Raw genomic sequence first — 17,451 nt, 5'->3', positions numbered from 1 at the left:
AACATAAACTCCACTCTTTACTAATAAAGTTACAACTGAAATTGTAGGTTACTCAAATAAAAGGAAACATCTGAATTTAGAAGTTCAGCAAGTAAAATGTTAACAGAATGCCTAAGTCCAGCTAACTTACAACAACCCAATTCAAGAAAACTACAATACCATATCTTTAATACAAAGAAACTAAATCACACATTGTAACCGAACATTCTAGGCAAATCACATTAGCAACAACTGAATCTGATCCTAAATATTCATAGATGACGATGCCTCCTCATTATCATTCCAAGTTTTATCTATACTCCTAGAAAATGCATCTTCAAGTTTTTGCTTTGTAGGTCTTGGTACATCACGTTATGGGATGCCAATCTCTTGTTGCGAACAATTTCATTCACCACACGAACAGATTTGTGCTAAGAAATAAGACAACAAAAATAAAATCTGTTAAATTTACTCAAATTAAAAAAAGAAGAAGAAATATTTAAGCAATAAAGAACCAGTTCTACAAGAACGCGATATCAAGGAATAATGGTCGGAAATATAACATAGAGATGAAAACTTACAGCAGGTAATACTGAACCAGAAATATGTGAAATAGGGTCTTCAATAGAAGCCATATTTGAAGCCGAAATAATAGCACGCTAATTATACATGTTTTGATAGAAAAGACAATATCATTGTTATGCATAATACTAAAAAAGTAAATAAACACTTATTAAAAAATAACTTGGAAGTCAATAGAGGAAACTAAACTAACCGCATTCAAAACACGATTCTTAACACGTTCAATCAGCTTTAACATAAACTCATGTGTAGAAACTTTAAAAACATTATACGCAGGGCATATTGTGTCACTCTCAACGAGTTGAGGATCAACCATAAATACCAATTTTTCCCTATCAATTTGTACAAAAAATTGGATGCATCCAAGTGAAATTGTTCATTCTCATAATAGAAGAATAGAAAAATCAGTATCTGAATATACAGAAAAAAAAGAATAGAATATCAAACCCAAAAAATCAAAGACACAGAAAGAGAACAAAATAAAGAGTAGTAATGATACACATGATGTATCTTTAAGATACAAATTAAGAAAACCATCAATTGATATCACACCAGAGAGAATTTTACAGAATTTTTCACTTTTGACCTCAACAGTTTTTTCCACTTTAATAAAGCAAGTGTACACAAAATGGTCATGTCCCACTTCTTTTCAAACACAGGTAGAAATTTTAAAAGATCAATAGAAGAACACTCATAATTCACAATATCAGATTACTACGAAAAGAGAAATTACACAAAGATATTAAGAAAAAAAAAACCTTTAACCGTATATAAAAGAGACAATTTTCTCATAATAGTGTTTATTTAACTTATTTTGTGCACTGTAATAAACTTTCTTATTTCCGAATTGATTTTCGAATTTATAGTTATATACTTTAAATATTAAAATTAATTTTAGACATTATACTTCTATTATTGCTGTAGCTTTTTCAACAGCAAATTGAAGAAAACAAAGGAAGACCCAATAGAGCAAGTGTCCCAATAAATACATCATTAGAAAATTTAAATCAATCTAATGCCTACTAACCTGTCGAAACTATTGGATCACCTCACAATTACCATTATAAAAGCGAAAAGACAGCTTCATGACCATAAATCCAGCTTTTCAATTTGACCCATATTCCAATTAGCAATCACTCCCACAATCATCCATCTCCTTAAACCCTACTCTAAAACAAATAGAGGGGTATAGAAGAAAGAGAGCACAGAAGGAGAAGGAGGGCCATGATCAAAACTTCATCCAACAACCAAGGTCGAGACATATCCACGAAAAGATTAAAGAAATAAAAAACAATTGAACAAAATAACTAATGAAACAATAAATAAGATCAAGTGTGTATGAGTATTAATAGCTCAATAGTTCAGTGTATATTATAGAAAATTTAGTATTAAAATCAATGAAAAATTACAAAACTCAGATTTAATTACACAAAAATTATCCGAATAAGTTTGAAATCATCGTGGAAACATGCAAACCATAGTGGGAAATCAGAAACACAATTGAAAATCCTAATAAAATTCCTGCATACTGAAAACGAAGAACCTAACAGAAAATCGAAAAAGAATCTCTCTTCATGAAGACAGAGTTCAGAAAAAGAATCAAAATTATTCAAGGTTACTATGAATTACATATTAGAAAATCTAATTCAATCTAATGCCTACAATTTCTAGGATATTCAGAAAGCAATTAAAGTATTTTCATATGGAGTGTATATAGTTCTTATTATGTGTCTCAAGATCTTTGTATTTTTTTTCCACATGTTTCTGTTTCAATTGCTACTAGAACCAAAAAATTAGCTACGTTTTAACTAACAAAGCTAAAAGAAGTATGCATTTATGTACAATAAAGGTACGTTTCTTTAATCTCCAAAGAAAAATTAATCAATTAGGAGCATAGTCTATAACACTTTTAAGTTACAAATTTTATTAAAAGCTGTTTCAAGTTCATGATCATTTAAAGATCTTACTTATAATGATAAGAGGATATTATTCATCAAATTCTTCTCATTTTCTGAAGATAAATAAATTTTAACTGAATATATTCTCTAAAAAAGAAACACAATAATTCTTACCTTAACACGCTTAACACGACCCTCCTGTTGTTGTACCCTATTCACGTTATCTTCTTGTTTCTCTTTTCCTTGTAATAGAAAATCGAAAAATAATCTCTCTTCATTAAGATGGAGTTCAAAAAAATAATTAAAATTATTCAAAACTACTATAAATTACATATTAGAAACCCAAATTCAATCTAATGCCTACAATTTCTAGGATATATGAGAAATCCTAAATCAAGATAAACCCAACTAACTTCCGAGATCTAATCGAAGATCTTCACCACCTACATCATCAGATCTAAGAATCAGAAGTAACAGAGAAATCGAACTTGTAAAACTAAATATCTTTTGGTTCCTCCAACAAATCTCTCCCAAAAATCGATACTCATCTCTCTAAACCCTAACCTAATAGCACGGTAGAGCATTAGCAGAAATAGGTGTCAAATAATAAAAAATTAAATCAAACAACACGAACAGAAATGAAAAAAAGGAATAAACGAATGAATCAATCAAAATAGAATGCTTACCAACCTGAGTGAAATTACATGACACCGATTCTGAAAGAATTTACCACTGTTTTAACACAACAGTTCTTTAAAATTAAATGTGTAAAAGAGCATCATTCATCAATCAGAAATATAAGAGATAAATAGCTCCAATGTGAATCAGATGGTGAAAAAATAGACAGAACAACAACACTAATTAATTACTTAGATCACTATCCAAGAATAAATAATGCTGAAATAATTATAGGATAAAAGCTCAGTGATGAGTCATGTACAGTTATATATAAATAAGGAACCGAGGAAAATTTGACTTTGAAGAGAACAGGATAAAAAAAAGCACACAGGTGACTTTGAAACTCAATTTGGTTGTGACAAAAATGAAAGGACAAATAGAAATAACGAAAATAAAAAATAGTAAGGAAACAGGTAACGACTTCTCAAGATACAAAATGAGCAGCAGTTGAAATTGAACCATATCAAATTTTATAGGTTTTCTCACTTTTTACAACAAAAGTATTTTATTCTTCCAAAGGCATCAAATTATATATTTTAAAAAGGTGACATCTCTGGTGACTGTAATAATGGGATGACTAAGGTGGCCAAGAGTGAAAAACTAATGTGAATTTGACACATGGTAGAAGTTGACTAGAAGAAATTGTCATTTGACCCGGAGGAAAGGCAAGTAACTAAAGGGTAAATTTGTTGAAACTGTGAAATACTGAAGAGGAATTTCTTTTTTTTTTTCTTTCTTGTACACTCCATTATTTTTATTTTGGATCTTGAGTTATGCCCCCTCCCTATAACCCAACCCACATACCCACCCGAATAATCTTCAGATGAAGCTTTCTTCTCTAACTATCCATAATATCCAATTTTTCTGAAGAAATTTAAATAGTAAAAAATCCTTCTCCCAAATTTCAAAATAAATCACAAAACATAAAGAACTCTACTATATAACAAGAATTGATGTTCCAATCCTCTTTGGTGGTTATGATTCTGCTCTCGCTAGGTCTGCTGTCCCAAAACATTCTGCGACTGGCCTTTCTCAAATCTGATGTGCACCCTTCAAACTAAATCACACTAACGCCTTGAAGCTCTACTCCGGCGAAGTTGTTCGGTCTCCCCTTGGAACGGGAAGCCCAATGAGGATAAATTCCTCCACGAGTATCTTCTCTTCGACGATTTTCTTATGGAAATATCTATCATTATCTTCAAGCTGTGATTTGAATTTTGAAGGGAAAAATTACAAAAACTCCAGGTTTTGGTTTTTCCATTCTTTTTGGATAATCTTCGTTACCCGTTTTTGGTTTTTGTTAGCGGCACAAATGACAAGAAGCATTTTTTTGTGTTAGTTTTCCAAAATTGCCCCCACGGTAATAAATTACCAGATTCACAACGTTAACATCTACCAGACTTAATTCCTTATCACGTGTCAGCGTTTTATTTGTTGGTCAAATCTAAGCCATTGTTGGCCACCAAAACTCATGCCACCAGAGACGTCACCTTTTAAAAATCGAGAAATAGAAAGCACAAAATTAAGAAACATGGCATGAGTAATCGAAATATTAAAAAATTATTTGATATCATCAGTGAAACTAAAATAAATATCTGGTTTTCTATTAAAGTTAAAAATTTCTTGACAGAGAGAAAAGAATATTTTTCGAGAAAAAATAAACAATTCATAACCAAAAACAGAAAAAAAAACTTCAATAAATGATGAGCATCTCTGCACTAAAAATCAAGTAGATAAGAAAATAAAAAAAATGAGAGAAACTGACACAGAACATAACAAAGAATATTATTCTCAATTGTTGACCTCATTTACTATCTGAAAATGAGTGGATAAAAATGCATCACTCGTAAAAAAAATACATCACTCATTTAATCAAGTTCATTTGAACAGACATTTCCTAATCAGTTTCCTATATATCGGATGAGGAGTCAGTGTTTTTGACATAAAAATTCTGCACAGTATAAGCAGTTAACTATCCATGTTTAAGCTATAGAGACTAATTGAAAATTTGTGCACAATAAAAGAACTTTATTAGAGCTTTTAAACTATAGAGATTTCCAAATTAATCAATGCTAAATTAAACTAAAAAATGCATATAGCACCATACTTGGATCCGTGGTGGAGATAGAAGCCACTCCATCGAAGTGACAGGAATCAGGAGTCTTTCCCTTCTTAGGTGCACCATTTGCATTGAAGAGTCCCCAGTTCTTCTCAGACAATGGCCCCAGCTTCATATCCTCGTTGTAGAGCTCATAAATGCAAGTGCTAACAGCAATTTCAGGATACTTGGGAGTTCCAGTTTGGTTCAGCACATGCTTTATTAGATTGCTATTGTAAGTATTTGCAGTGTCGATTGTTGCATCAGGCTCGTTGGATCCACCTTTCGATGGCCATCCGGATTCAGTTACTACCACAGGAATGTTAGTGAATTTAGAAAAAGCATGACAAAGTATGTTGCATCAACCATAGCATGGAAGCACATTTTCATATATTGAAACATCAAAAGTCGCTTTCAATCTTGGTCATATTACTACAAATCAGCTATTAATAAAAAAAAAAGGTTTCGCTCCCATCTGAATAAAACATGGTTAGAATTTTAAACATTATGAGCCAAACAATATGAATATCTCAAACCATGGAGAAATCAAACACATACGAAATCCCAAATCAAACACAAAAAAAAAAAATGAAACCCTAAATAAAAAAGATTGAAGATGCAGTACCAGACAAAGATAGATATCCAGACCATCCTTAGAGGAGAGGATCGCTGACTGAGATATCCACCTTCCATGTCTCACCAAGGTTATTGAAGCCCGCACCAGTGATCTTTGTTGCTCAGCAAGAAAGATTGACAGGGCTATCGAGGAGAGCACGAAGGAGAAGATAGTATTTTTGGTGAGCTTTAGGCCCATTATCTGTCTCCATCAACACGCAATCCGGCAGCCTGAGATATCCACCCAAAGTTAGGCCCAAGAAAATCAAATACACACATATGATAGTATAATACCAGAAATTTCAGATTGAAACAACTAAAGTAACATTATAGCCTCTGTTAATTCAGAATTGAAATTCACTGCAAAGTTATTTTCAATTTCTTTACACAAAATGCTATTATTATAAACAAAGTAGCTAAATTTTCCTTTAATAAAAACATCACCTTCATGGACTAAATTTTGAATTCCAAAATATTTTTCATCTTCTTGTTTGGTGACTAAGGCAAACCAAAGATAAGAAATGAAGGAGTTTCAGAAGGCGTACAAAAGAAGAATTTACACCAGTAGCATCTATCCCAAGATCCTTCCGAACAAAGCAAGATTTGAACCATCCAAGTGAAATATTCCTGTCTCTCTGAATTCTAAATGTATCTCTTAAACAATGGCACACAAAGCATCTATAGCCCAGTCAGATTCTCAATTTCAAAAGCCCCATATCAACGCACCAAAACACACATCAATAAATTAATTCAATGAGATAAGTATTAGAATAAATAAATGAAGAAAATAGGTAAGGAGGGATTACTTCGCGACTTTTCTAAGGCGGGTGTAGGCTTCGAGCACATTGATAGATCAAGAGCTCATGTGCTTATACCGGTAACTTTTAAAAGAAAATAAATAAACAAAAAAAAGTAAAGCAAAGTATGATGTACAAATTTTAAAAAATCAATAGAAGAACACTCATAATTCACAATATTAGTTTACTATGAAAAAAGAAATTACACAAAAATAATAAGGAAAAAAACCTTTAACCCTATATAAAAGAGACAGTTTCTAATAATAGTGTTTATTTAACTCATTTTGTGCACTGTAATAAACTTCCTTATTCCCAAATTGATTCTGGAACTTATAGTTATATACTTTAAATACTAAAAATAATTTTAGACATTATACTTCTATTATTGCTGTAGCTTTTTCTAACAACAAATTGAAAAAAAATAAAGGAAGACCCAATAGAGCAAGGGTTCCAATGAATGAATACATCATTAGAAAACTTAAATTAATCTAATGCCTACTAACCTGTCAAAGCTATTGGATCACCTCACAATTGCCATCATGAAAGTGAAAAGACAGCTCCATGACCACAAATCCAGCTTTTCAATTTGACCTATATTCCAATCAGCAATCACTTCCACAAATCATCCCTCTCCCTAAATCCTACCCTAAATCAAGTGTGTATGAGTATTAATAGCTCAATAGTTCAGTGTACATTATAGAAAATTTAGTATTAAAATCAACGAAAAATTACAAAACTCATATTTAAAACACTCAAATTCCAGTAGAAAATCAGGAACACAATTGCAAACCCTAATAAAATCACTGCATACTAAAAACGAAGAACCTAACAGAAAATCGAAAAAAAATCTCTCTTTAAGAAGACAGAGTTCAGAAAAAGAATCAAAATTATTCAAAGCTACTATGAATTACATATTAGAAAACTAAATTCAATCTAATACCTACAATTTCTAGAATATTTGAAGAGCAATTGAAGTGTTTTCATATGGATTGTATATAGCTCTTATTATGTGTCTCACTTTCATTGTGTTTTTTTTCCACATGCTTCTGTTTCAGTTGCTGTTAGAACTAAAAAATTAGCCATGTTTTAACTAACAAAGCTAAAAGAAGTATGCATCTATGTACAACAAAGGTATGTTTCTTTAATCTCCAAAAAAAAAAAATTAATCAATTAGGAGCAGAGTCTATAACACTATTAAGTTACAAATTTTATTAAAAGTTGTTTCAGGGTTCATGATTATCAAAAGATCTTATTTATAATGGTAAGAGAATATTATTCATCAAATTCTTCTCATCTTCTGAAGATAAATAAATTTTAACTGAATATATTCTCTGAGAAAGAAACACAATGATTCTTACCTTAACACTCTTAACATGTTTCTCCTGTTATTGCACCCTCTTCATTTTATCCTCTTGTTTCTCCTTTCCATCTAACAGAAAATCGAAAAACAATCTCTCTTCATGAAGATGGAGTTCAAAAAATTAATTAAAATTATATAAAACTGCTATGAATTACATATTAGAAACCCAAATTCAATCTAATGCCTACAATTTATAGGATACATGAGAAATCCTAAGATACATGACAAATCCTAAATCAAGATAAACCCAACTAACCTCCGAGATCTAATCGAAGATCTTCACAGCCGACATCATCAGATCTGAGGATCAAAAGTAAGAGAGAAATCGAACTTGTAAAGCTAAATATCTTTCGGTCACTCCGACAAATTTCTCCCAGAAATCGGTACTCATCTCTCTAAATCCTAACCTAATAGCACAGTAGAGCAGTGGCAGAAACAGGTGTCAAATAATAACATTTATTCTCATATCATATACTAACAGATCAGAGTATACATAATAGTAATTAACATTTATTTGAAATAATATCAACAAATTCCTAAAAAACACAATGGCTAAACACCCGATATCTCTAACCTGTTCTAGTGAGCAAACATTTGGAATTAAAGGACCTTTGCTGTGTTCGGCCCACTTTTCTAGCCCTTCATTTGAGGTCTCCCATTTCAGTCGCGAACTGGCTATAATAGTTTCCTCCATGGCCTCCACAATGCCTCCAGAAACTGATAGAATGCAAAAAATGATCGACAAACAGAGAACTGGGTTTGAGAGTGAGAGCGACACCGTAAGAGAGAAATTGAGAAAATGAGAGAGAAAGAGATTGTCACACTGAGAAGAGGGAAGGATCGAGGTCACAACACCGAGAAAAATGATCCAGGCCAGAAGGAGAGAATAGCCAATCAAGGAGAGAACGATGGGAATTAAGGGATTAGGGTTTTCAAGAGAGATAGAGAGGAGAGGGATAGTGTCAAACGAAAGATAGAGAATGGAAAAAGAAGATGAAGGCGAGAACGAAATGCTTTTGAGTTACTCCGTTTTTAATTTTTTATTACAAATTAATGTGAGAGTGACGCATGGCTTCAGGAGCCACAGTCATTATATAAGTAATAGATTCAAAAGATAAAATCCTAAACTCCTATGTCTTAATAGAGGTAGTAAGAATTTTGTACATCACATATACACAAAAAAAAAGTTATCTAAAGTCATATTATTTCTCCATCATATATGGTTGAAGAAAAAGTCACTCTTTCCAACTCCGTTCATCAAGAGAAATGTGAGCAACTTCAAGAACTCCATTTTCTTTATCAACTGGTGAAAAAACATCTCTAGTAATATCCCACATCATAGTTTCTTCTTTATTGTATTGTGGAATTTTTCTTGAAAGAAGACGAAGATTAGTGTGGACAAATACTAAATTTTCTGCACGTTTAGGTTTCAACTTGTTTCTTTTTAGGGAATGGATAAAAGAATATATGCTCCAATTTCTTTCACAACAAGAAGATGAAGATGGTTGCCCTAGTAGCCTAACATCAATTGGTTGAAGAAATTTTACTTTACCACCATGAATTAGCCACCAAGACTTTGCATCAACTATGCCTCTATCATTCAAAGAGTCATAATCATCAAAGACACCTCTACCATCAGAAAAGCTTGCAAATTCAATATTTACATTTATCTTCTCTTCTTCATCAGAAAAATACCTCTTCAAGCATTTAACTCTCTCATTAGTGATCTCAATATCTTGATAAGGAGAAACTCGTGTAGGATTTTCTTTCAACCATTGGTGGCTATAATACCTATATAATTAGTGTTTAAGCAGAAATTAATAATAATTCAATTATCTTCACTTACAAATAAAAGTTATAAACAATAAATGTAAAAAGTTACCTTGGATTCAATGAATGTGCTAAACATTGAAGAGGTGTGCTACTTTTTTTCTATTTTTGAACTAATATTGAGTGCACAATATTGTAGAAAGACGATGACTCTTGTTCATCTTTTTTTTTTTTCATAGAGATATATAGCACTTTTTACTTTCTTGATTATTGAATCCCACATCTCATGGACCACATGAAGAGTAGGTGCATCCGTGTCTGTACTTTTTAAAATATCATAAATAGAATTTGTGAAAGCAAGAATATAATCAATTTTTTGCCACCAATTTTCACTCAATTTTTTCTGTAACAAACTCAGCTTTGCCAATATTATCTTCCTTGTATGAAGACCACTTCTCACTTATAACCATCTCTTTGAGGTCTTGCTTTAACAACCTAAATCTTTTGAGCATCACATTAGTAGAAGCAAATCGAGTAGGAGCAACATTAAGCAACTTCAATGTATTAAATTCATTGAAAATAGATAACCTCATATGATGATTAACAATGAAATTTTTTATAAAAGAAGCATCTTCAGCAATTTGAGTAATCCATGAGCATTCTTGATAAACAAAATTATTCTTCTCTGTATTCTTAGCTGCACAAATGTCCTTTAAAGCAAGGTTGAGAGTATGAACAACACAAGGAGTCCAATAAACAGATGAAAATTCAGCTTCAATCAATAAACCAGCCGCTTTACAAACCGGCGCATTATCAGTCATAATCTGCACTACATTTGAGAGATTGACTTCTCTTATCACATCTCTTATTTGCTTTGCAACATAATCCTTGTCTTTGATCTCATCTGAACAATCTACAGCTTTCAAAAACATAGGCCCACTTTCAGTTATAGCAATAAAATTAAGAAGAGGCCTCCTTTGAGGATTACTCCAACCATCACTTACAATGCTCACTCCCTTTCCACTCCATGAATTCTTAGTAGGTTCTAACATTCTCTCCACATGTTGCTTCTCTTTCTCAAGCAAAGTTATCCTCAATTTATTATATCCAGGAGGAATATAACCATCAATATAATTATTAGCAGCATAAGAAATAGTTTTGACAAAATACGAATTTTTTGCTAGATGAAAAGGTAATCCAGATGAAAAAAACATTCTAGCAATATGTAAATTTAGAGTCTCCCTTGCATTCACATTAAAAGCTTTCTCTAAAGGTCCAGTAGCTCTTCTTTTTTTTGAATCAAGTTCACTTGCATTAGATAAGGGTGAAAGAGAAATTGACTTAGCCTTTTTACTTTCATGTAACAATGTACTTTCACGTCAAGTTTCTTAAGTTCTTCAAGCTTTGTTGATGTAACTTTTGCACAAAATCTAATTCCTTTTCCTGAGGTGACGAACATCCACGGCAGTGACGATTGGAAGTGGCGGCGATGACTGGAGGTGGCGGTAGACTAGCAGTGAAAAAAGGGTGAGTGGGTGTGGAGCCACTAAGCAAGAGACGGGTTTAGGGGTGGGGGTGGAAAGGTAGGTTTTTAACTTTTGTCAAAGTGAAAGGGTAAAACTAAGGGGAACTTTTCAAAATGCTATTGGGCCGTGTCCGTCCGTGTCTGGGCCGTGTCCGACTGGCTTTTTTATTTTTTTGGACAGGACACGTTTGGACATGGGCGTGTGTCAGACGAGTGTCTCCGTGTATCGTGTCCAAAATGTGTCCGACACGCTGAGACAGCAATTAAACAAAGTGTTCGTGCTTCATAGACAAAAAGTATTACGTTTATACTAAAAATTAATGATTAAATTACTTATTATATATTTATATAAATATATAAATAATTTTATATTGTGATTAATTTTTATTTTATAGGTAGCATCATTGTAAAATGAAGTCCTAACCAAAATAATTAAGAACATGTAACCAAAGGAGAACTTGGGAACAAAGCTTTAACTATAAAATGAAGGTTTGTTAATTATTTATGCCTCACGAGACAGGGACTGAAGAGAGAGGAGTCTTGTTCCTCAAAGACTTTACCCAGTCCATACGCGTCTTCTTCTCCACCAAACCCTCAAACCTCTGCAAAGTTTGTTGCTTTTTCTTTCTCACTTTCTCCAATGGCTGACAATTTGATGGACAAAGTGAACGCCCTCGGCGAGCGTCTCAAGATGAGCGAGGTAGGTCGCAAGATGAGCGAGGGAATGAGCTCCATGAGCTTCAAGGTCAAGGAGTTCTTCAATGGTCCCAACCAGGTCGACAAGCTCGTCGAAGACGCCACCTCCGAATCCCTCGACGAGCCCGATTGGGCCATGAACCTTGACCTCTGCGACCTCATCAACACCGATAAGGTCAACAGCATCGACCTCATCAGGGGAATTAAGAAGAGGATCCAGCTCAAGAGTCCTAGGGTTCAGTACTTGTCCCTCGTCTTGCTTGAAACCATCGTCAAGAATTGCGAGAAGGCTTTCTCTGAAGTCGCTGCTGAGAGGGTTCTTGATGATATGGTTAGGTTAATTGACGATCCTCAAACCGTTGTTAATAACCGCAACAAGGCTTTGATCATGATTGAGGCTTGGGGCGAATCCACCAGCGAGCTTCGCTATCTCCCTGTTTATGAAGAAACTTACAAGGTACTACTACCTTTTTTTTTCAATTTCATGCATATCTGCTTCATTATTAAGTTGAAGTCAAGGGACAATTTCTGATAATCATTGATGCCTAGAAACTAGAAACTCAAAATCCTTAGGCTAAATTTACTGGGTTAGTTACTAGCTCTAGCTGTTGAATTTGCTAGTGTGGGTTATTGTTAGTGTTATTGTTGATTGCTTGTTTCTATTTTGTGGTTCAGAGTCTGAAATCAAGGGGTATTCGGTTCCCTGGCCGTGACAACGAGAGCTTGGCGCCTATTTTCACTCCTCCGCGTTCGGTGTCCGAGGCTGAACTTGATCTTCCACGCCGGCCTCAGCATGAAGATATTCCTGTGCAGAGTTTTACTCCTGAACAAACTAAGGAAGCTTTTGATGTTGCTAGAAACAGCATTGAGCTTCTTTCTACTGTGTTGTCTTCTTCTCCACAACAAGATGTCTTGCAGGTAGATTTTATGTATTTAGTTTGGTGTAATATTTGTTGCATGACATTTTCTGTTAAACTATTCTTTGTAAAATGTTCATCGGATACCAGATGACCTTAGTGGTGTTATGATGTTAACAGAGGTCACATGAATTATTATGATGTTAAAATCTCTGTATAAGCTATTAAGCTTTATGATGTGTATTCGACTTATATGTGCTACTAGTTAATTACCCTTACAAAATAGTAGACACAGATGCTCTAGTCAGATTATTTAGTTATAGACATCTGTCAGTTTTTACAATGTCAAAGTTTACCACTTTACCCTGCCCGGTCCATGATCTGTCGAAAGATGTAGGATCATCCTTAATGAACCACAGTAGTGATGATTTTTATATTTTCATCTCGAGACAAAGGAGGAGATGAATTTCTTCATGTTTTTGGTTTGTACTAATGTTTCCCTGCTGAAGAAAAATGAGCAGCCGGTACTTGCTTGGTGTAGTGATTATAGAAGTTTTATCATAATCATAATTCTTAACAATGAATCTGTGTGTAGTTTATGTAATGTGAATTTCCCCCTGACCATGATTTTATCTGGGTTTAACTTATTGTTCATTAACATTTGATGGGTATTAATATGAAAGATGCTATTACTCTCCATTTTCTCAACTGGACAGCGCCCAAGCAAAACCTTCTTCTGTTATAACATATACTGCTTAATAGCAAACAGAGACCAATTCCAATTTGCTTTGTTGCTAAATGCAAATGTGATCATGGCGTGTTATAAAGGGAGGGTGAATAGAAAATTGAGGGGTTTTCTTGGTTTTGCTTTTGTTTTGGAGCTTGTTAGGGAGAGGCATACTGTATCAGCCATCAGTGGATTACAGAAATACAAGTCTGATGTTTTCTTTATGTGTAGGATGAGTTGACCACAACACTTGTACAGCAATGCCGTCGCTCTCAAACTACTGTTCAGCGAATTGTTGAAACTGCTGGGGATGATGAAGCGCTGCTCTTTGAGGCCTTGAATGTTAATGATGAGATTCAGAAGGTACTCTCCAAGTACGAAGATCTAAGGAAGCCCACAGTCATTCCAGTTCCACCCGAACCAGCTATGATCCCTGTTGCTGTGGAGCCAGAAGAGTCACCTCGTCATGCTAAAGAAGATGCATTGATTAGAAAGCCAGCTGGATCAAGAGCCGCTGGCCATGGAGGGAGCAACGAGGACATGATGGATGATCTTGATGAGATGATTTTTGGTAAAAAGGGTGGGGATTCATCTGGTGGGGGACACGATACAAAAAAGCAGCAATCATCCAAAGATGATCTCATCTCCTTTTGATGTGCATTGCCAAGCGACCCTCTGAACATATGACACTGCCTTTTTATTCATTGTCTTCTCACTTTTTTTTAAATTTTATTTTCTTTCTTTCTTTCCTTTTTTTTTTGTCTTTAACTAGATGTTGGTTGTGAACTTGGTTGAGAATTTCAGATTGCTGGTTCCGTTATTGTTTCTTCTTTTGCACACACAGTTACAGTGCAACCTATGTCTGAATTATGGTATATAAGTTGTTGGCATGGTTGGTATAGATGGATGGGTATAAATTCTAATGTAACTTCGATGGTGTTTCCATTCATATTGTCTGTTTTTTGCTTTATCTATACTGTTTTGGTCTTTTGGATGAATCAATGAATGCACTTGTCATTGTACTTTCGTGTTGCATGCATGGAAGGTTGTACCTAGGATTCAACTCCGTCTTGTTGCTTCTTTTCACTCTTTGTTTTCTTACGTTTGTTTCTTGTTTGTGTCACTGCCATAGTCCACGGTTTCTTTGTGGTTGAATCACAACTAGTGCTATTAGGTGAGTTTTAGCCTTAGCCACGCCCTGAAGCAGGCTCACCATTAGCCTGTACTTTCTGACACAAGTTAATGCAGATGTGGCAGGTTTTTTGTGTAATACTGTAATGCGATTTTGATCAACCGTAAATTGTGATACATTGCATAGCGTCTTAAAAATTTGAAATTGTAAAGATGACCCCCTGTTTTTGGCAAATGGGCCGGCGGATAAAATTTCATTTAATGGGTTCATGAAGTTTCACCCATTACACACAACCTTTCAAGATGCATTATGCATTGGTTTCGTGGTCCATGGACCATGGGATGCAAGTATGCAACATTCAAAAGCATGAACGAATGAATGAGTAATGATACCGTCAATGTCCCTCGAAACTTTTTCTTCCGTGTCTCTCTAGTTGTAAGTTGCACTGTTGTAACTAGTAGTGTTAATGTATTAACTACAAAATAAAAAATTTTAAAAAAATATCTTGGTTTAACGAATGATTAATAATATATATGATAGATACAGATGATTAGTATAAGTATATTAATTATATTATATGAATGTTAAAAATCAGTTACTAAATCAATTATTTATATAAAATATATCGAAATACGAAATAATACTAAAAATATATAAACTAAAACATGATAATTAATTTAATAACTGATTATATATATATATATATATATATATTTGTTAATATAATTTGTAAGATCACCGTATGACAATGTGGGTGACTACAATGTGGGTGACTAATGCAAGAGAAGGTACTGGTGCGGAATTTAAAGTTAAAGTTCATAGACTAACTGGTAAGTGCATTGGGTCATAACAAGTAATACTTTAGGTGAGTGAGGATTGATTCCACGAGAATTGATGGCCTAAGCAATAATGGTTAAGTGATTTACTTAGTTAGATAAATAGAAAATGGTGTTTTGAAAGTTCAAACGCATTAACAGTAAATTCAGAAAATTAGAAAGCAAGCAGCAAATTGAGGTGAAATATATATGGAGAAAACAGTTAAGGTTTTAGAGATATCTATCTTCCGGATTGACTTTTCTTACTAACTATTTTAATCATGCAAGATTTAATTCATGGCAAACTATATGTGACTAAACTCTAATTCTTTAGACCTTTTTAGTCTCCTCTAACCTTCATCAATTGTCAATTCCTTGGTCACTTAATTTCGATTAGAGGGTGAAGTTCAATTCTAGTTTATATGCCACAAAAATCCTAATTATCCAAATATAAGAATTATATGTCACGTATCCCGTTAAGTCCAAATAATTAGTGATTTAGGAGAATATATTTTCGATCTGTTGTTCAAGTAAAGAACTTTGTCAAGTTATACAAGAACTCAATTAGAAAAATGGTCATACTTCCGTTCCACCCAAATTCATAAGATAAAGACTGAAAACAATTCTTAAAATATAAATCAGTACATGAATTAAAATAGAAAAATAATAGTATCAATCCATATAATAGACAGAGCTCCTAACCTTAACATTGGAGGTTTAGTTGCTCATGGTTCAAAGAGAAAACTAGGATTTAGGTAAACTGTAAATTGCAGAATAAGGTATGAGAGAAGAGATGAGCCCGAAAGGCTAATTCTTTTTCCCCTTTATATCTAATCCTAATTAATGTAAATTATAATTTCTAAAATTAAATAATATCTTTTCCTATTTTAAAATAAAAATTAAAGTTTTAATCAGAATAAATGAATGATTTCGTGTAACTTGTGCATTGGCGTGGGACCACTTGATTCATTAGACTCAAGAACATAGCCACGCCTAAATTAAATGACATAGGGTGTGTTTGGCAAACACGTTGGGGAGGAGAGAAGCCCGTTTGAGCTTCTTGAAAGTTTCACTTTGATGTTTGGTAATTTTTATCTTTCAGAACGCATAATTGATTCTGCCTCTGAACCCACCTTTAAGAGAAGCTAAAATTTGTAGTTTCTACGTTTCACGTTCATAGTTGTTGATTATCATTAGAAAATTAAGTAAAAAAATTATTTCTTTTCTACCAATCCTACCCTTCATTTTCTTCTATAAGAATGATACCAATAACTATTATCTTCACAGTCGTTCTTTGTAGTTTTTCCTACTTCTTCATATTTTTTTCGTTCTAATTTTTTTTCATCAAAATCGTTCAAATTTATTTCAATCACTAGCAAATTGAATATTTTAATTTTTTATTATTTTTAGTACTCATTTTCATATTTTAATTTTTAGGTTTTTTTATTGTATTTTTTATTTATATTTTTTATTATATTTTTATTTATATAATAAATATTTTTATATTATTTGTGTAAGTCTTCTTATGTTTTTATACGAGTTTTTTTTATCATTTACTATATTATTTTTTATATGTATATTTTTTATGAAATCTTTTTTTATTTTTGGTTGACTTTGTTTATATGATTTTTTATTTATTTTATTGTATTTCTTTTATTCATGTGACAAATGTTGTTGATTTTTTTTATTTTTTATAATGTTCTGATTTTTTAGATATTTTATTAATTTTTATGATATTTTTATTATTTTTTCATATGAATTCTTTTTTTTTCTATCCTTTACTGCATTGTATTTATGTTGTGTATGAAATTTTTTTATTTTTTATTTGATTTTATTTATATAAATTTTATTTATGTTTTATAGTATTTTTTTTATTCATATGATATATGTTGTTGATTTTATTTATGTTGTTGGTTTTCTGA

At 32.9% G+C, this 17,451-nt stretch overlaps 2 protein-coding genes and 1 pseudogene across 2 annotated transcripts; 1 reads left to right on the top strand and 2 right to left on the bottom strand.

Moving 5' to 3' along the window:
* Window positions 1-293: 293 nt before the first annotated feature.
* LOC107643190 (uncharacterized) lies at window positions 294-877 on the bottom strand. Its single transcript, XM_021123253.2, has 3 exons — window positions 755-877; window positions 561-638; window positions 294-410 (listed from the first exon to the last, which is right to left on the bottom strand). The coding sequence occupies exons 1-3, from the start codon at window positions 875-877 to the stop codon at window positions 294-296; spliced, it is 318 nt and encodes a 105-aa protein (XP_020978912.1).
* An 8,365-nt stretch (window positions 878-9,242) lies between these two features.
* LOC107640291 (uncharacterized) lies at window positions 9,243-11,236 on the bottom strand (annotated as a pseudogene).
* Window positions 11,237-11,746: 510 nt separating this feature from the next.
* LOC107643189 (Target of Myb protein 1) lies at window positions 11,747-14,531 on the top strand. Its single transcript, XM_016346773.3, has 3 exons — window positions 11,747-12,455; window positions 12,674-12,916; window positions 13,814-14,531. Exons 1-3 carry the CDS (start codon window positions 11,943-11,945, stop codon window positions 14,234-14,236), a joined length of 1,179 nt encoding a protein of 392 aa, XP_016202259.1. The 5' UTR covers window positions 11,747-11,942; the 3' UTR covers window positions 14,237-14,531.
* Window positions 14,532-17,451: the final 2,920 nt, after the last annotated feature.

Source organism: Arachis ipaensis, chromosome B5, assembly GCF_059453495.1.
Source record: "Arachis ipaensis isolate K30076 ecotype BB chromosome B5, ASM5945349v1, whole genome shotgun sequence".
Lineage (NCBI taxonomy): Eukaryota > Viridiplantae > Streptophyta > Magnoliopsida > Fabales > Fabaceae > Arachis > Arachis ipaensis.
Note: the sequence above shows the minus strand (reverse complement) of the source record. Positions and strands in the feature narration are given on the sequence as shown.

Bases quoted from the DNA above. Each gene is read 5' to 3' on its own strand.
- LOC107643189 (XM_016346773.3), top strand. From the start codon at position 11,943: ATGGCTGACAATTTGATGGACAAAGTGAACGCCCTCGGCGAGCGTCTC. The intron at 12,456-12,673 runs GTACTACTACCT...TTTGTGGTTCAG, and splicing joins TTTATGAAGAAACTTACAAG to AGTCTGAAATCAAGGGGTAT. The intron at 12,917-13,813 runs GTAGATTTTATG...CTTTATGTGTAG, and splicing joins CACAACAAGATGTCTTGCAG to GATGAGTTGACCACAACACT.
- LOC107643190 (XM_021123253.2), bottom strand. From the start codon at position 877: ATGGTTGATCCTCAACTCGTTGAGAGTGACACAATATGCCCTGCGTAT. The intron at 639-754 runs GTTAGTTTAGTT...ATGTATAATTAG, and splicing joins AGAATCGTGTTTTGAATGCG to CGTGCTATTATTTCGGCTTC. The intron at 411-560 runs GTAAGTTTTCAT...CTTATTTCTTAG, and splicing joins CTGGTTCAGTATTACCTGCT to CACAAATCTGTTCGTGTGGT.